This window comes from Pteronotus mesoamericanus, unplaced genomic scaffold (assembly GCF_021234165.1).
Source record: "Pteronotus mesoamericanus isolate MK-2021 breed Mesoamerican mustached bat unplaced genomic scaffold, CSHL_Meso_final scaffold_533, whole genome shotgun sequence".
NCBI lineage: Eukaryota > Metazoa > Chordata > Mammalia > Chiroptera > Mormoopidae > Pteronotus > Pteronotus mesoamericanus.
In genome coordinates, this window is record NW_026555320.1 from 6,346,702 (window position 1) to 6,366,034 (window position 19,333).

Sequence of the window (19,333 nt, forward strand, 5' to 3'; positions counted from 1 at the left end):
GGGGAGGAGGAAGAGAGTAAAGGAAACGAAATACCGAGCGCTACCTAAGCTTCCCGTTTGGCTTATGGATCAAAACAGAGCACATACAGCTCTTCTCATCCAGCCACTGAGAACTTACAATGGACAAGCAAAAAAATCGGATACTGTTCCAGCGGCGGTCAGAACAAATCCTTCACCAACCTCTGTACAAAATCTGGTTCAGGGAAGATTCCAGGACCCCAACTGGGGCTTGGGGCCCAGGGCGCAGGCCCCGGCTCGGGCGGGTGGGCCACGCGAGCACCGTACCTGGGGACAAGGCTGTCGCCTCCGCGCAGAGTGGTGGGGTCTAACTCGAAAATGGAGGAGATGTCATTGCCTTCGGGCACGGAGACCAGGGAGTACACCATCTTCTCCTGGGCGTTTCGCAACCTGCTCCGAGAGGCGTCCTGGTCGGGGTCCACCTGAGGAGGAAAAGCCACGTGTCAGGGAGGCTGGGTGCCCGCCCCTTCGCTTGCCCCTGGCCCCCTGCGGGCCGCAGGAGCGGGAGAGGCCGTGTCACCGCGTGAGCCCTGGTGGGCCGCGCGCCCGCCCTTCCGAGGGGCCACATAAGACGGGCGCCGGACATCCACGCCGAGAACAGCTACGCGCTCCCTTCTCCTCGTGTTGCGACAGAAACGTGTCAACAGCGGGGCCGGCCCGCCGCCAGCTGTGGGCAGAGCGCCGCAGGGGAGCACGTCCAGCAGCGGCGGGGGCCAGGGAGGAGCGGTCAGAGCGACGCGTCCCGTGGAGTCGCTCACGGGCCATCGTGGGAACCCACGTGAAGGTGCCTGGCAGTAAGAGGATGCAGCTCCTTCCCGGGAGCAAAAATAAAGAACCTGGATACAAGCGTCCATAGGCAGTGACCCCGGGGCAGCCAGGAAAGACACGCGAGGAGTCAGACCAGCCCTGAAAAAAACGTGTGTCGTTAATCACGAGGACGGCCCACGGCAGGGCGGGGCTCTGGCTACGCCGGGGTCTGGCCGCACCGGAGGAACCTTCAGCGAAAGCCGATGGACGACGGCGGAAGCGTCCTGAGGAACCGAGAACACAGAGCCCGCCTGCCCAGGAGGGCTTGAGCCGGCGGCTGGCCCCGCGCTGGCCCCGCGAGGCCGCTCCCAGCGCTGTGACGCGACCCAGGCTTTTCTGTCAGGTGTCATGTCGTCCTCGCAGGACGCCAATGTCCACCCGCACCGACTGGGAAACCGCGTCTGGTGCGTCCCCGACCAGCTCTGCTCAGGCCAGCCCACTGCCTCCCCTCCAGTGCGGGCGGCGGGGGCGGCAGGGGCCTCCGAGAGGACCAGGAGCGAGCCTGGGGGAGCCGAGCTCCGTGGCCCGACCCGAGGACCGTGGGCCACTCTGCCAGCTCCTCCACAGCCCCAGCTTCTTCTGCGAAAAAAGAATAAAAAGGAAGACAAAATGCTTTTTTTAAGCCCCAAACTCCTGTGTCCTCTCTCCCTCAAGCTCCGGCCTTTAATACCGCATGGGTGTCCCAAGCAAATCGGTGACTCGTGGCTCTGTCCACGCTGGGCTGACAGTCACCCCAGAGCCACACACACCTCTACAAGCTCCGCCCAGGAGACAGACCTTGGACCCCACTGTCCTCTCCCACCCGCTGTGACCTGCCGAGTGGCCCTCTCTAGGTAAATCCCGACCAGGTTCTGGTGTAAGACACGGGGCTGTGCCGCAGAAGGACAGTTCAAGTGCAGGGACCTGCCCAAAGTCGCGCGGAAAGTGAAAACTGCACCCAGCGCCCCGAGTCTGGGAAGGCGGTGGGGACCCAGGTTCCGGGGGAGCGGTCGGCATCCGCCACCTAGTGGGGGACCAGCCACACTGCAGCAGGCCCTCAGCCGCCAGCTGGCTCCTGTGGCCTTTTTCTCCCCTGACCTTGAGCATGTGGCTCCAGGTGCCCCTGAATGTAGAGGGACAAGAGCGACAAGGCAGAGGGAGGTCCCAGGCACTGAGGCCAGTGTCAGGGAAACACGGGCCCGGGAAGCAGGGCGGAACAAGAGGCTTCCTCTTGGGGATTCGCCCACCCGGGGTCCCAAGCCCAGACGCGGGAAGGGGGCCGGGCCTCCCTCCGCGGAGGCAGGACTGTGCTGCTGGCCCTCTGCCCGGCGAGGACCAGGCCCCGCCCCAGCACCTGGATGGCCAGACGAGCAGGAAGACGCCTGACCGCCACGAGGCCGGACCGCTGCCTGCCTCCTGCTCTGCCACATGGAGGCCACCCCACCCGGCTCCTCTACGTGCACCCAGGGAAACCACTGCATAGAAGGGGGCCGGCAGGCGACCAGCCCGTGCGACTTGCAAAGGCTGTTCACTGAGCTCCCCACGGCCCCTGGCCCGCACGGCAGGACGTGTGCCTCAGTGGCAGGCGGGGGCGCGGAGGCTCAGCGAGGGCCCTGGGCCTGTCTCGTAAATGGCCTCAGGCTCCCCTGGACCTCAGCTCCCACTGCAAGACGCCGCGGGGCTCCTTCCTGCCCCCTCACAGGGCAGCACCAAGACCAGGGACACAGGTCACACAAAGGCTGTGCTTTCTCTCAGAAAGAAGAGGGAGCAAGGACGAGAAGAATCTAAGGAGAAGGAGTGCCCTGCCCTTCCCGTCCCCGAATGCAGAGAAGCAGCGCGAAGGTCGCCTGGCCCAGGGGCAGCAACCCAAGGGCGCACCCCTGGCTCCCACTCACCGCGGGAGGGGAGAAGAGGGCTAACCAAGAACAGCAGAGAGGAGGCGAGGCCCCCGCCCCCACGGAGCAGGCCCAGGAAGCGCCTCAGCCAGGGCTCCCCGGGTTCCCCGCTCCTAGCACCTTCCAAAGACAACGACTCTCCGCGATCTCCGCCCAGCTCTCTCCCTTCACGGTCCCAGACCCCGGACAGGACCACGTGGACACGTAATGTCAGAGCAGCAACTGGGCACGGTTTGTGAAGCCCCGACCGGAAGGAAGCATGCCCCAGAGAACCGCCGCATGGATGCCCACCATTCCCCTGCCGCACACCCTCCGCCCTCCGCAACCTGTGACCACCACCGTGGACACCCGAGCCCCCCGGTGCCTCCGCACCGGCTCCAGAGAAAGACCCGGGGGCACGCAAGTTCCCACCCACATCGCCAGGCCTACTCCTGACCCTGCAGAAAGCAAGAACAGACTGTTAGACATGAGTGCTGCTCGGACGCTGGGTGCACTGGCTCCGTGTCACCTCCACAGGCTAAGTGGCACCAGGCGCCTCACGCACACATTCCTGGAAAACCCCAGATGAGTCCTAGATAAAGGTCGACGGCAAGAGGACATCCATTTGTGAAAGGCCGGCTCCCACAGGGCCGTCGCCATCACCGGCCTAGGAGTCTCCCAGGAGGTACTGGCCGCCTGCACTGAGAGCCGGCCCCTTGCCCCAGCGCACAAACAGCGTCATGATGGACAGGCTCTTGAACCAATCAGGACACAGGAGATGCCACGGCCCTCAAAACAAGCAGCCAAGGCCTGGCTGGGGCTTCCCAGGGCTTCCCCGCCCCCAGCACTGGGCGGTGACCACGGCGGGGTTTCTCCTCGGTGCGGGGAATGCGTGGCCTCACCCTGGCAGAGGAAGGCAAGGGCTCTTGTCCATACTTACTGAGGGCTGGAACTCCAGGCACTCTTCCTCAAAGTCTGGGTCTACCTGATGGGAAAGAATCATCGGAAATTACAGCATCCACCCGCTTCTCAAGGACTCGGCCCCGCCTTCAGGAGACGGCAAGGCCCACGAGCGCTTTACAGCTGCTGTGCCCTTGTCCCTTCCCTCTGGTCACGGAACCAGCATGCCACCACGACACACAGCACAAGAGCACGGCAGACGGACGGCCCCCCGGGCGCCAGCGGGCGGCACCTGGGGGTGGGCAGAGGAACGCCACGAGCTCACGAGCGAGCCACACGACAGTGGAAAGCCCGGGAGAAGGAAGAGGCCAGGATCCAGTCACCGACCCCCTGCTGGTTTTCAGCGAGACGATAAAAATCCGGGGCCTGCAGAGCTACACGTGCCCCGAACGCGGCAGCCACCGCGGGCCGGCAGCGGCCGGCATCGGGGCGCCTCGCAGCGGGCGAGCGGGGCCCACTGCGCCCTGGGGCTCCCTTGTCAGGGTCAGCGCAGCCCCCGCCGCCCGTTCCTCGGTGCTGCACAGCCCCCAGTTCGTACGCGGGTCGGGCATCCTGGGGGTCGGTGCCTGAGGTCCAGCCTCTCGGGGTCAGCGTAGGGGCAGCTGGGAGCGGCCTCCCCGCTGGCCCCAGGCTCAGCGGGGGTGTCGCCGGGTGGGAGACTGGAATGTGACAGGAATGCGCATCTGCCACACGGGAGGACGGCTCCTCCACGTGGTACAAAAATTAAGAGGCCAATAAAGTTCCTCCTGTCCTTCAGCACCGAGCCCTGCCTTTCTTAACAAACCTCAGCAGGCACTGAAGGTGAGGAGGGCTCCTTTGAGTCTGGCATCCCCCTCGATAAGAGGCCAGGCCCTGTCTGTCCCGTGCAGGCTCTGAGGACAACAATGCCTCATGAAGCTGCCTCATTCTTTGTCCCAGCGCCTCTGGCCTGGCAGGCCGCCTGCCGCGTTTCCCAACGGCTGCGTCTCGGTCACTCCCGCCAGGAGCAGGGCGGGGAGTAAGATGTGAGGAGAGCGGTGTTAATGCGCAGAGCAGAGCAACGGTCCTAAACCCGGATTAGCATCTTCCCTGAAACAAAATCTACTCTCTCAGCAACTGTCAAACACGCAGCGCGCCTCACGAGCTGCAGCCGCCACGCTGCGCCTCACGTCCCCGAACGGCCTTATCCTCCAGCGCGCGTTCTCCCCACATCCTGCCGGGTGTCCCTGTGAAGGGCTGGACGTGCTCACCCCTGTTACCTTTCGCTGTCTGTGAGCAGGAAGAGGAGGCAGAGAAAACAGAAAGGCAGGAGGAGGAGCAAGAGGTCGGAGCAGCGCCCTAAGTCCCTAACTACCCAGCGCCTGCAGGTGAGGGAGGAAAAGAGAGACGTCAGCCTGAAAGAGAAAATCCCGGGCTGCCACTTACCTCGGCTGCTAAGTAATGTCCTGTAGCCAGATGCTTGAAACGGAAGAGGCTGTTCCAGTAGCCTGCTCCTCCCCGGCAAGGGTCGTGCTGGACCACCTGTGAGGGAGGAAGAGCGGTCACCGTGGAAGAGGCGCCAGCCTGTGCCAGGACGCCACCACAGCGGGGACATCACACACCAATCACCGCCCAGCAGGGACACTTCAGCTGAGAGAAATCAGCGCCTTCCGACAGACCCTTGTAAGCGCCGCGTGTCATGTCAGAATTCCCCAGATGGGGGCGCTAACCCATGCTTCTCCCTAACACCAAGTGGCTGGAGAACAGCGTTCAGTGGTTTGCAGCTGATCTGCCGTAGTCGTGATGAAGTAGAAGTTACGATTCTGAAATTCGTCCACGAAGGGCACGGCAAACGAGGAGGAACTACGTGGGGCCTGGAGCGGGGTTTGCACGTGGAGCTCAGGGGCCGAGACACGCACAGGCCCGGGCTCACGACCCGACACCCCCGAGCCCGAACTTCCGCTCTGGTCACGACGCGATCGCTGGCGCTAGCAGTTGGTGACGTCACGACCGGAGGCGAACTTGCCGAAGGCAACGAGAAAGCTGGGGGCGCTGCATGAAATGCCTGTGACCAGGGGCTGGGCAACACGCACGCACAACTGCGGTCGCTGAGAAAGGGGAAACAAGGCGGCCTCGCGCTGTCCTGGCTTCCTCCTGACGGCCCTCTGGGGGCGGCGGCATGAGGCGGGGGACCCACGCAGGGGACCGTGTCCCCCTGAGTTGAGGAGGTAGGTCGGAATTCAGGGAGACCGGGGCGGCTGGCGTGTGTGGGGCTGAACCCTGCTCAGCAATGACAAGAAATGGGCCACAGATACGGGCAACGTCATGGACGAATCCAGCACTCAGCACGTCGTTGTGCTGAGTGAGGAAGGCCGGACCAAATAAAAAGAAAAGAAAAGAAAGAAACAGTGTGCTGCCTGCTTCTATCTACGAGAAGTTCAGGAACAGGCCGGCCCAGTCCCTGGACACGGCGGGTATGAGGGTGCTGCCCGGACAGGGGCTCACGGGGGCCCCGCGGGTGCTGCTCGCGTTCCGCTTCTTGCTCTGGGTCCCGGGTACCTGGCTTGTATGTAAAGATTCATCAAGTTGAAGACTCCTGTCCTGAGCCTCTTATCTCTGCTCCGCTGCGTCTCCATAAAAGCACGGAGCAGAGGCGGCTGGGGAGGAGGGGAGGCGGCGCGCTGAGGCGGAGGACCGGGCCTGCGGAGGGCGTCGGGGAGGCCGAGCCCCCGCAGCTCTGCCGGTCCCTCTACACAAGCTGCCAAGTCAGTCTCTTCTTGGTCCCGTGGTCCAGGCTCCCTCCCCCTGCTCAGTGACCATCCGGTGGGCGGGCAGGGTCGGCGGGCGGGCAGGGTCGCCAGCTTCTCCAAACAGCACACGGGTCCTGCTCCTCCCCTGCCTACAAATGACGGCCCAGCTCCCCAAGGCCTGGAGAGGGGACCCCTCAGACACTGGTCCCCAAAAGCAGTTTGTTTTACTTCCAACACCTATCCCCAGCTCCCAAGTGACTGCGTTTCACCCCAAGGCTGCCGCCCGTTGCCAATTCCATGCCACTGTCTCCCGTGAGGGGCCTGCTTGGGAAATACACATCACCCCATCAGCACCAGCGCCGATGCCGCCTCCGTCAGGAAGTCTTCCTGAACCCCGGCCCGCCTGGGAGTTCTCCCGCCATCAACTCAGCCCGCAGAGCACGGGGAACGCGTCTCTTGTCACCTTAACCGCCCAGTTATTGGCTGTGACCTCGCATCCCATCCCGACGTGCCAGTGCCCGCGTGTCAGGCTGGGCGGGCACGTGAGTGCGTCTGGCCATGACAGAGAAATGGCAGGGGACAGAAAAAGACGAAGAGATGAATCAACGGCCCAGAGAAAGGAACTCCCGTGTCTGCGGAGTCGGCTTCCAAAGGAGGTGCTATTTCTGCCCCAGGAGCCCTGCCACGGCGCTGGCGTGGCTGCAGGTCCCAGGGAGCGGGGTGGCAGGAAGGACCGCGCTGCGCTGCCGCTGTAACGGACCGGCGGGCCCCGCCCCCACTCACCTCCACCTCCCACAGGGCTTTGGAGCTGGTGGCCGACGTGGCCGACTGCCGGCCAGTGGTTCGCAGGAAGACGTGCTGCTTCTTCCTGTGCTCGTCACAGGTCAGGAACTTCTCCTGCTCGGCGTGGAACAGCCTCACCACGTCCCCCTGGGCACGCACAGGGCACAGTGAGGGACGACGGGTTTCGGTCGGGGCGGGGCGGCTGCCGGCCGGGGACGCGGGCCACCCTGCCCCACACTCACCCCCTTCAGGATGTCCTCCTTGTTGTCGCTCCACTTCATGAACAGGACGATCTTCCAGCTGGTGTTGCAGTTGACGGAGTTGACCTGGAAGGAGGCAGCCTGGTTTCTCCTCCACTCCCCAAGCGCGGGCCACGTCTCCCCACCCCAGACCCTGCAGCCTGGCACCCTCGGGACCCCAGGTCCGCCTGCCAGAGCGTCCAGCAGGAGCGGGTGCCCTGTCACAGCCTGCGCTCCAGTGGACGCCAGGAGCCACGCTTCCCGCCCTTCTGCACGGCAGCTGCCCCTTCCCCAGGTCGCTGGTTCCGTAGCCGGAGTAGAAGCCCACAGTGACAATGGCTGCTTGTGAGGGGGACAGGCTGCGGATGTGAGACGCGCCCAGAGCCTGCCTTCCGCAAGGCCAGCGACCCCCGCCCCCGCCCCCGCCACGGCCACAGCGGCCCGCCAGCGTGGCGATGACCTGCCGGGCGCCGGGCGGAGGGGGCAGAGCTGCGAGCACGTCTAGTCCTCAGCCTGGCCTGAAAAGCGGGGGGTGGGGAGGCCCAGTCCCCTACTGCGTCCACGGCAGAGACAGGCCACCGATGCCCGTGGAGCCTGGGCGGCGCGTTCCAGTCCAGAGCTGGGGGGGCACATTTGGGACTTGACCCTGCACCTGTCTGGCTCGAGAGCTCGTGCCCTCCCTCGACCATCAGACAACTGCTTGCTGCCACTGTCACTGTCCTGTGTCCTGGCCTTGCTGATCTAGGCCCTGAGCAGGTGAATTGCCAAAAACAGGGCCTTGCGCTGGCCGGCAGCGACACCTTGGAAATGAGCAAAAGGCAGGCTCTTGAAGAAGGCGGGTTAGAAAAAGGAGCCCCTTGGGCCAGAAAACTTGGTGGGAGGCTCCCTCCTCTGGCTTCGCCAACTGGGAAACCATCTCCCAGAGACATAAGTCTCCATAAACTACACCCTGGGGCGACAATCAGCCCCCCTCCGCCGCCGCACAGCCCCGCACAGCCCTGCACAGCCCCGTGGGCGGCCCTGCCGCGCGCCTCGGTTTCCCGGCGCGCAGAGGGGGCGCACCCGCCGCGTCCCTGCTGCAGCCCCCATCGGCGGGGGCAGGCTGTGGCCCCAGGGAGGGCCTGCTGCGGCCGCGCGCCCCTCCGACCCACCTCGTTGCAGCCTGGGTTATCCACCAGCTGATGGCTGCTGGCGTGCAGCGGCTGGCCAGCGTTGACGGGGTTCAGGACCACCTTGTCACCGATGACCACCTGGAAGGGACCGGGACAGATTTTCACAAGGCAGGTCAGGGGTCCCGGCTGGAGGGCAGCGGGGCGCCCTCAGGTCACACCCTGGCTGAGCTGCGTCCGGGCCGGCGGGGCAGGCCGCACTGGACGCCCACAGTCCCTGCACGGCCCCCAGGGACGGCAGGACCAGTGTGGAAGCCGCAGCCAAGGGCCGGCGGCCAGGGGCCCCTTCCAAGTGGTAACAGACACGCGTCGACAGCACTAACACAGCTTCGGGAGGGGGCTACCGCCTGAGGGAAGTTTTTGTCTCTGAAAGAACAGAGCCGCAATTTTAGGTCTGAAGCGATGACTTTCACTCTCTTCTGTGTACAAGCCACCCTGAGCAGCACGTCTTTTCTTAGGGCCCCAGCACACGGACGTGCGTGCCTACTGTGTGCCTGTGCGCACTCCCGCAGCTACAGGCACCTGCGCTCATCAGACGAGAGGCCCCCACACCAGGGCTCATCCTCATCGCGGGGAACGCAGCCTGGTGCGCCCCGTTCTGTTCCACTTTCTGAAATGACACCCGCGAGCCACTGCCCCGGGCCCGGGGATGGAAAGACACAATCGCTCGACCAGGACGACCCTTCAAGTCCGCCTCAGCTGCCCCCTGAAGGCACAGCCCGGCCGGAGGGTCAGGAAAGCTCAGGTCCCGCTGAAGATGGGAGTCAGAGCCAAGCACCGGCTGTTGTATCATTCCGGGGAGGGGGGCGGGTGGGCCATGTTGTTTGCTAAGGTGGAAAGCCCACCGGCGTTCAGTCTGACGCCTGGGGGGTGCACACATAACTGCGCCTTCTCTGATTCCAAACGGGGTGAAGGCAACCCCACCGCCCTCTCCCCTTCCCGGCCCTGCCTGCCTGTGTCCATCCTTCTTCATGAACTTTATTTCCAGACTAGAGGGGCGCTTCTAGCCCACTGGTAATCTAGAAGGACCGGTGTGCCCCGAGCCCCGTCTACGATCCCTGCTTTCCTAGGAGCTACTGGGGCAACGGGCTGCTTGGAGGCTCTTCCCAGACGCCCGGGTGGGAGAAACAGCCACTGTGTTTAGGTCGCTGTCTGTTTCCCAAACACTGGTTTCCATGGCAACTGCCTGCCTCTGGTCATCCTGGAGGAGCCTGTGGTTCTGACTTTAAAGTTCTCCGTCAACCCTGCTGGGCGATGGGTGCAGGTGCGCCAGCAGCAGCCCCCGGGCGGCGCCGGCCACTTACGCTGTCCCCGATGGAGCGCAGCTTGTAGAAGGGCTGGATGTAAAACCAGGACCCCTCGTTCCCCGCCTCGTCCAGCGTCACCCTCATGGCGTTCTTCTCCAGCAGCGCCGGCAGCCTCTTGTTCACGGTCAGGTATTTGTTGCTTTTCAGGTGCAGGAGCTGGAAACCCAGAGGAGAGTGGGCGGGGGGTCAGCGAGCCCTGGCATCTCCACCTCTCTCCCCGCTCCCATGAAATATGGATCAAACACCCCTCCCTCCCCGAGTGAGCTGTGAAGCCGGGGAACCACAGGAGTGCCTGAGGCGGACTTAAAAAAAAAAAAAAAAAGGAGGAAGACTGAGCAAAGGAGCAGAAGTAGAGAGAAGAAGAAATGCTTTGGTGTTTCCCAGCGCAGCCTTGGCCGAGGGCACTGCCGGCTGGGCACGGCACCCACTGCGGGCTGGTGGGGGCCCTCGCCCCGAGCCCAGGAGCTGAGGAGGGACACTGCCGTGCACAAGCAGCAGTGCCATTACAAGATGACCCTATCGGGGACAGTCCTTTCATGTCAAAGAACGCAACTGCTAGGGACTCCACCTTGAATTCCGGGGCACTTCATTCTTGTCTCTTAGGGAATGGTCACATGAAGGGGACAGAAAAGCCAAAGGGACAGATGGGAAAGGACTGGTCTCAGAGGAGGTCTGGACCGGGAAGCGTGGCTGAGGCTTCCCCACGCAACAGGCCCCGAAAGCATAAGGCAGGGGAGGCCAAGGCCGCTTTCACCAACGTGGAATTCTAGGTCCCCCTCCCCATGCCCCGTCTGCCAGCTCTGCACTGGACGAGGACAAAAATGGGACGGACTTCCTTCGTCGTGGGTAAAGCCTGCAGTTACAGAACTGAAGGATGCAAGACCTTTCCAAGGGGAAATAATGAAGCAAGAGAACCACGTGGGTCTGGTTTCCAAGACCCGGTAACAGCTCTGACCCTTTGCACCTGGGCCAAAATGACATGGGAACTGGACAAGCCAGGAAGGCCACGCCTGGCTCTGGACTTCCTCCCGCACTCTGCCCTGCCAGGAGGGACCCAGGTGCGTTTTCTTAGCAGACCCCCACTTGCCATGTCCTGGGCGGTGTCTGATCCCCGAGGCAGACTCAAAGGTACCAGGAAGACAGGCACCCCGTGCCGCTCAAGAGACGAGACATGAGACCTGTCCTCAAGGGCCCAGCCTGAAGCTGCAGGGTTAGTCCTGCTGCCTCAGGCGACCAGCTCTTGAACCAGGAGGCAAAGGTCACAGGAAGCCACTTGTCACCAAATAGGAACTTCCTAGCGGCGCAGGCTAAAGCCGCGCCAGCCGGGCTCCTTCTCAGGGAGGCTCCCGCACTGGGAGGGGAGCCCCGCAGCACCCGCCCATCCCGCCCACGTGGGAGGCAGCAAGCACCAGGCCTTCCGCAGTGCCCGGCGGTCCCGTGAGCCCGGCCCGGCCCCACGTTCTTTGCGCCGCTCCAGCGCAGGAAGAGAAGGGCGCCTGGACCTACCTGGATCACGTTGCCGTACTGGATCACAGTCCCCAGCAGCTTCCTGTTTTCCGTCTCGTTCTGCTTCTTTTCCAAGTCTGCGGCATGCTGTGCATGGGGGAGGGGGGCTGGTCACCGAGGGGCAGCAACGGGCCACCGTCCTCTGCCATGACAGGAAGCCGGTGGTGTAAACGCCCACAACCCCCGGGGCGAAGGGACAAGCAGGGCCACGGAGCCAACCCTTTGCCTTTGCTTTCTTGGCCTTTTCAGCTTCTCAAAAATGCACTATTTTTCTTTAAGGTATTTATGGACTTACCAGCTTAGGGTAAGATTGTCATAAGCTTATTTATTTTTAAAGAAAGTGGGGCGGGGAGAAAATTTGTACAGCCCTTTTATGATTTGTCAAAGTCCTCTTTCAAAGCTTTGGAGTAAAATAAAACTGAATTTAAATGCTGGGTTGCGGCCGTGTCTGGTGCTGTGACCTGGAACGTGTTATTGAACAGGTGTGCGCCTCGGTTTCCCCATTTGTGAAACAAGGGTAAGAACGGTGCCGCCCAGGAATCAGCGCCGCCACCGGAGCGTCTGCGGAGCGCCGGTCACCGTTACTGGACGCTAATTATCCCGCGCCCCACTCTCACGGCGTGCCTTCCCGGGGAGGGTCGCCATCCCGGCTTCACAGAGCACCACCGGGCTCAGAGACGGAAACGTTTGGTCGACGCTGCATAGCTACTCGGATGATGGGTACGAAAGGGCTTTGTCAAGTATTTTCTCTACTTCTGTGTGTATTGGAAGCTCTGCTTAAGAAGTTCTGTTCTTAAAAGCCACACATCTTAAGTCGCAGGGCTAATCCCCACAGCCACGTCTGGGTCAACCCCAGGTCCGCGCAGTCCCACAGAAGGCCGGGCATGTGTCCCTGGCACGGAGTCGGCAGGGAGGCAGGGCAGGTGGAAGCGGCAGAGCCGCACAGCGCTGCCAGCAGAGCCCCCAGGGCCACCGACCCGAGCCGCCATTTTCCGCCTGTGCACCTGGTCAGCGCCGTAGGTCAGGTGAGCGTGTCGGAACAGGGCTCCTGGGGACCTGGGTTCCCTCAAGGCCCCGTGGAAGCTGTCATTCCAACCCTTCTCCCCAGTGGAAAACGAGGAAAACACAAGTCAAACCAGAGACGAAATGCCATAACCGATCTGCTGGCCGGTCAACCCTGACACCTGCTCGTGTGCTTCGGCGCGGTTCCCGGCATGCGGCCCTCGAGGGCCGCCTCTCCGCGCGGTGACGGGCGCCAGGCGCCGGCGGGCCGAGGGGCCTCTTTCCCAGGCAGCGTGTCGGCACCTCGCCGGGCCCGCGTGGACTGGCGCCGGTCACTACCACGGCCACCACTTCGCCTCACAAGCCCCACGCGACACCCTCATCCCCATGTGGGTCCAGGCGAGCCGTCCGGGGCTGTTGTGAAGGTTAGAGAAGAAGCTTGCTGGGCACAGACCAGGCCCGTGATAGGTCGTAACCGTGAATATCATCATTGCACAGGAGCTTCTAACTCAGAAACACTCTGGCGACGAGACCTTCCACAGGTGGGCTGAGCTGCCCGGGTGAGGAGCCCTCCAGCTGCTTAGGACTCGGCGTCTGCTCCGCCTCTCCCTGGACGCAGGCATTTTGAGGAAGGGAGGTCATTTGAGAAAATAATAAGTAAATAAGCAAGCTGCAGGAAGTGGTCCCAAAGCAAAAAGAAACCATATCACGGCGGGGGAGGAGGGGACCGCCGGCCTCCATGTGTGCGGATCTGTGCCGACGCGCACCTGCCCCGGGGCGGAGTTGGAGGCTCCCCCGCCCCCTGTCCTGGAACGAGCTGCCGGTCTGCTCTTCTCAGTGAACAAGGGTGAAACCCACTGGGGCTGGGACTCCTCCAGGACTAACAGCAGTGCAGACACGGTGAGTGGGGGTCCCTCACAGCTCGTCCCCTGAGCACCGTCCCTTAGCGTCCCCCCACCCCGCCCCCACAGAGACCCCGCAGTGCCCACGGGCCTTTCCAAACAAAAGCCTGGACGGCATCCAGGAAGACGGGGGGGCTTATACTTCATGGGAAGTTGTTTGTTCTCCTGCTAAGCAGCCCTCAGCCAAGACAGGAGGTTCAAGGAAAGATGTCGAAGGGGAGAAAAATCAAGAGGCAGAAAAATAAAACGGTTTTCCAACAAGCAATATAGTTTTTCTCTGCTGCGAACATCACGCTGAGAAAACTCGGCTTCAGAGAACCAGAAAGCACTGCTTCTTGGACTTAGATGAGACGAGGACCTGGCGAGGGAAGGCTCTCACGGATGTGCTCTCGGTGTGAGGAGCGGTAATCGGAGATGCGAAGGTCCCACCTGCACTTAGACTAAGTCTGCAGGCGTCACCTCAAGTCAATGGCAGAGCTAACAAGGAATGCCACGTCAGTCATCCAGAAGGTACAGTCTCTGCATTAAAGACCAACTGAACAGTAGCTCCAAAGTCTAAGGGCCTTTGTCCAAAAACATACCAAAGGTAAAATTAGAAACTACAACAAATCAAAGGATGAATATCTGCAAACTTCTCTTAAAATAGCAAATGTCACATCGGAAACTCTGTTCAAAGGTTTAATGCTGACCAAGCCTCTGCACCACCACCAAGTGACCGTTGGATGCACTAAGCTTAGAGAGCATTCTAAGGACTCACTTTCCCTATCAGCTCCCTCTGTTTAAGGAGAAGACTCTCTGACCTGTTCCACCTTTTACATAAATACCGTACGTGTTCATGTGCAGTCACGAGTCAGTCCTTAGAAAGCGCCCTCCACGAAACCAAACCCCTGTCCCCGCCCGCAGCTGCGCGAGGCCACACACACAGCCCTGTCTGCCAGCTTTCCGAGCCAACCGCCCCTCCTGATTTTTAAAGTCAACAGGTGAGGCCCAAGGCGGGTAAGGAAATCGGGTTCAAACCACGCCTGCGCCCACCGGCCAAGGCGGCCCCATCCTCGGAAGGATCAGACCCGGCCCGTGACCCGGCCCGTGACCCGGCCGCTCTCTCCGCAGGATGACCATCGGAACACTTTCCAATGGGCCTAACGCGGACTTCGCAGCTCCATTTCCAGGAGCTCTCCTACGACGACGCACGAGCCCACAGCCATCGGGCCTAGTTAAAATGACACGCCTGTCACCGTGTCGGCCTTTCCCTGACACAAGGCGTGAGGGCTGCTCGGATTTCCAAGGAAGAAGCTGCACCTTGCACTGCGGTCTCTACCACCACCATTCACCACGGTGTCCCCACGTTCCCTAAGCGACGTCAAGGCCAGCACCACGCCAGTCACCTGCTACTTGATCTCAGAAGAGAGGGACCATCATTGAACTACTACAGAGGTCCCTGGAACCACGGGGGAGGGTTACTTATTTCAGGCCAACGAGCCCAGGGTTCTGTAACGTGACAGGAATCAAGGCTTTTCTGCAAACCAGCCCTGCAGGCGGACCGGGACCTGGGCCTCCAGCGAGGACGCGTCGCTGCTGCAAGGCGGCCAGCAGCCACTAGAGGCCGCCCTCCCGCAGACTGCGGCGCACGGCGCATTTCCAGGCAGAAGGAAGTCAAGCCGTCTAGACAACTAATTCCTTAAATGGCATTAATTTAAAATAATCTGACCTTTGATTGGAGTCCTGCACAGCAGTTGACAAAAATAAAAATGAAGACCCCCAGGAGACTGGCCATCAGCGCCCAAAGGCAAGCGGCTGCCCAAAATACATGAACGGTCACACGGAAACGGACGTGCAGGGAAGAGGCCCAGGCGGGCGGGAAGGTCGGAGCCGCGGGGCGCAGCTCAGAGCCGGACAGCTGCGCGGCTGCCCCGGGCCGGGGGACGCCTTTCCTTCCAGCCATCCCTCCGAGCACCGCGGCGCCGATGGGCGGTCGTCTCTTCTTTCCCTTTCTGCGAGGAGCGCGCAGTTCTCTCTTGCCGCCGGGGCTGCGTTTACCACCGGGCGGCGCTGTTCCCGGTCGCCGCGTGGGAGGAGGGGACGCTGTGAAATCCGGTGCGCGCGCCAAGGCAGACGCGGGTGGCCGAAGGGCGCCCGCCGTCCAGCCGGAGCCACTACCGTGTTGGTGCTGAGCGTGTGTTTAATTCCATTAGTTGCCAACATCTTTTAAGGACGGAGAAGTGACACATCGCGGGATGATGTGCAGCTTCTCCCACAAGCAGAAGACCGGGCGGCAGCTCTGCACCCCCCATGTCCCGCACCCCCGCGCAGCACCCGCGGGGCGGTGGCGCGTCCCCTGCTGGCCCGCGCCCGCACTCGCACACTTCAGTCAGCCACCCGGCCCCCCCATGTCCGCTTTATTCCCGCCGGCTTGCTGCTTGGGAACCTGAATTCACAGCCCTGCTGTCAAAGTCACAGGAAGAGAAAGGGCTTGAGATGCACCAAGAGGGTCTCGCCGGACAGAACGGTCTCTCACAGAAAAGGAGAGGCAGGAAGCCTCCCACGGAGGTGGCCCACGGCACCCGCGCGACACAGCCCTCCCGCGGCCTGCGGTCCTGGAGACCGCCCAGCCCCTCAGCCAGACCCCCGTGCCCACACAGGCTCCGGGGGCGCCCTGACCACGGCAGCGTCTGGGCTGCACGGGCGCCAGGGACACCGGGGGCCCTGAAGCTCACGGCCCAGTCCCGCCTGAGGAGGAAGCATCATGTCTTTGTGTAATGACACGTCTGCTCGGACAGTCGTGGGCTGAGGAGCCGTCTCCACCGCCGAGTCCGGCCCCTGGCTCCCCGGACCTATCCTCACACACACGGCTCTGCACGGCTTAATTAGCACGGTTGTACATTTTCCGAAAATGCAAGCACTACTCAGTCAAGGGAAGAGCATGCTTTGCTTCCCTGACAACGCTGCCGAGAGCTGCTGACCACTGTGGAAGCCACGGCTTTGGGTCGCTGTCCCGCAGGCCTCCATCCGTCCCGGCCAGGGGCCGCCTCGCCGCCTGCGCGGCTCCCTGCGCCCTCCGTGGGCTGTGCCGGCGTGTTCGCTCCCCGGAGTGCACAGAGACCAGCTTCCTCGCCGCTCATGTCTCCTTGATAACTCATCGTTTAAAATGTGGTCTCTTGAGGTCATACCATCGATTCATTGATTTCCTATTTGCACAGTTATGTACTCGCTATGAAGAGGAAGCAGTGGCTTTGTTGAGGTGAGAAAGCCGCCCCTAAAACCATTAAAATACTGAGACCATTCCTCGAGTCTTCAAAGCAGTCCCTTTGCTCTTGCTGTTTCTTGCTCCCTTGCCCTCCGAGTCCCGCAAGGCTTGCCCATCGCTTCCTCTTCCTCCAGGAGGCCCGCCCTTTCCACAGGTCGCCCACCGGCACACACTGGCCTGGATTTGGGTCCTGTGTGTGGGTGCTGCCCCCGCGTGGCCGCAGGGGTTCACGCTGTCACTTCCTCCCCCTCGCTCACTCGCTACAGGGAGCTCCTTGAGGGCTGAGACTGTCACTGCTCCACCTCCTTCACCTAGCACAGCGCTCCGTCAGTCAACAGGTATTTCCTGAGCACCTACTATGTGCAGGCACCACGACAGGCACTGGGGACACAGTGGGGACGGACAGACACCATTCCTGCTCTCAGGGCGCCACCATAGCAGTGGGCGACAGACAAATGCAGGGAACTACTGAACGTTGCTGCGACTCCAATCCATGCTGAGAAGGCGGCCAGCAGGGCGCAGAGGCAACAGGAGGCACGAGGGACGTCGCTCAGGGAGGGAGGTGGGGCAAGTCCTCCCGCGAGGGACTTTAACTGAGGCCGGCAGAAGGCCACGGCTCCGCGCGGGAGGAGCCAGGAGAAGAAAGCTCGCCACAGAACAGACTGAAAGCGCAGAGTGGCAAGGCACCAGGAGCCTGCGCTGCTGACCCATCTGCAAGGACAGGCCGGCGGCGGGGCCGGGCGGTGAGCGGCCCTGGGCCGGGGAAGGCAGGCCCAGTGCGGGCAAGGGGGCGGCTGCGCTGGGTGCTCACGCAGAACCGGACACGCCCTGAGGGTAGCGGCCCGGTCCTTCCATCACACCTGCAGCCCGTGACGCTGGGCACTGGGGCCCATCTCTCCCGAGGGCCAGCTCCTCCTCCTCCCACCCCTTTGCTGAAGACCCCGGGCGCCGGTGCCCAAGCAGGGGGCTGCAGGAGGCACGCCCACCACGGACCCCGCAGCCCGGCGGCCGGCCCGGTACGTACGTGCAGTTTGTTGAGCAGCACGGCGTCGGTGGTGCTGTTGGCGCCAGGCTTCGCGGCCTTCCAGAACTGCTTCTGGGCCGAGTAGCGGTTCATGGGGCAGAGCTTGAAGAGGCAATCTGGGGACGAAACAAGCCGACACGCGTGTTACTGAGTGCGGCACGCACTCCCCCTGGACTCTGAGAAGGCCCATCCGTCATGCACGAGCACCCACGACAAGGTGCAGGCAGGGCCCTTGACCACCCTCCCCTCTGACCTCTACTTCTCAGCACACGAGCCCACAGATGAGGAAACAGGCTTTCAGAAACTACCAGATTTTGCCATGAGTAAGGCACACTTTCTTGCCCACAGTTTTGAGGGGAGAATAAGGGTACACGTTATACGTGGGCAGCACTAGTTCTGTACCTAGATAAACGCTTTTTAGTTTTAGTTATGTCTATGCATTAAAAGTGTAACTCTAGAAAGCAATGACGGTATCTGTATGCAAAATAATACCCTGGAATATGATGATCAGATTTGTTTCTAAATATAAATAAAAATAAAAAATAAATAAAACAAAAGGGTTCTTACCCTGCAAGTTTGGGCCAAAAAAGTGCATGCGCATTATACATGGCAAAATGCAGTAAGTCAATTGTCTCATAGCCGGTCAGAGGCAGAGCTGGACTCAGGGTCCAAATCCAGGCCCCTCCGCTGTGTCCTCTCCGTTCTAATGGGCCGACGTAAGGACAACGCCCCTGCTGCGCGTCAACACACGCGAGCGTTTTCACATGTCAACCCGGCTCTCTTCAGCCCAACCACAGGTGGAAAAACACCAGCGAGGCCTCTTCAGAGCGACCTGCTGGGGCGGTGGCCTCGTGGGGGCTGTGCCCGAGGTGGTGCTCGGGGAGCAGAGCGAAACTCCCGGGACTGGACTCAAGTCCGTCGCGTCCCGGTCCCTCGGTCTCAGCGCATCGTGGCATCCTGCCCTTTAGGAAGGCCGGGGCACGTGTGACCCTACCCGCAGCCCTTCATACAAGTGACCCCAGCAAGAAGGACTCGGGGCCTCAAAGTCACCCAGGTGGTAACAATAATAAAAACCCTCAACAGGACCATCAAGACATCACGCTATTGTTTCATCTCCATCGCTCTCATCGATGTCTGCCCGTCAATCGACACACGGGCCCTGCAAGGCCCCGGAACTGGTAAACGCCCAGCTCCTGCCTTAGCCGACAGCTATCCTCCAGGGGTCAAAGCTCGCCCGCTGTCCAGCACAGGGGCCCCGGGCGTCTCGTTGGGGTGCAATGTCCCCATGCCCGACACCGCACACATACTTGGTATTGTTCAGGAAAAAACCGTTTAACTGTAGAATAAAGGTACCTCCGTCACCTAGCACTTCCACCTCGTCACCAGCAGTCACGTGACCGCCAACAGCCATCTCTGCCGAGAATCTATCGGCTCACGGTAGGTTTGTGCCCGCGGAAGACTCTTCAGGGAACAAGGACAGAGCAGGAAAGTTGTTAAAAAACAGGCTGATCGAAGCCACAGGTCACTGGCACCGTATCAGAGGCAGCTTAATGCTGACACCGAGAGACACGGTGTTTCCACCACCGCCCTGTGAACAGCCACACACAACCAGGACGCTGCGGGCCAGCGCCACACGCCCCGCCTTTGACACAGGACAGAGGGTGGCACCGGGGCCGGGCGAGGGGGACTTCCATGGCGGTCACACGACTTACTACAGCGCTCCCGACACTGAAGCCTCAGGATCCCTGCTTGACACGGACTTTGTGGACCATGTGGAATAACAAGGTCACGTCTGATCCGTCATAAGACAC

General features: G+C 61.8%; 1 protein-coding gene across 6 annotated transcripts in view; it reads right to left on the bottom strand.

The window, feature by feature from the left end:
* The window catches only part of ITPR1 (inositol 1,4,5-trisphosphate receptor type 1), a 223,293-nt gene that overhangs the window by 126,093 nt on the left and 77,867 nt on the right, over positions 1–19,333 (bottom strand). For 3 of the 6 annotated variants that reach the window (XM_054594638.1, XM_054594636.1, XM_054594635.1), the window contains exons 5-13: positions 17,523–17,638; positions 11,351–11,437; positions 9,842–10,000; positions 8,520–8,618; positions 7,372–7,455; positions 7,130–7,276; positions 5,043–5,138; positions 3,619–3,663; positions 286–440 (exon numbers count right to left, since the gene is read on the bottom strand). In XM_054594638.1, coding sequence (XP_054450613.1) covers positions 286–440; positions 3,619–3,663; positions 5,043–5,138; positions 7,130–7,276; positions 7,372–7,455; positions 8,520–8,618; positions 9,842–10,000; positions 11,351–11,437; positions 17,523–17,638 — 988 coding nt within the window. The remainder of the gene's footprint in view (positions 1–285; positions 441–3,618; positions 3,664–5,042; positions 5,139–7,129; positions 7,277–7,371; positions 7,456–8,519; positions 8,619–9,841; positions 10,001–11,350; positions 11,438–17,522; positions 17,639–19,333) is intronic. The other 3 variants (XM_054594640.1, XM_054594639.1, XM_054594637.1) reach the window with 1 other exon arrangement.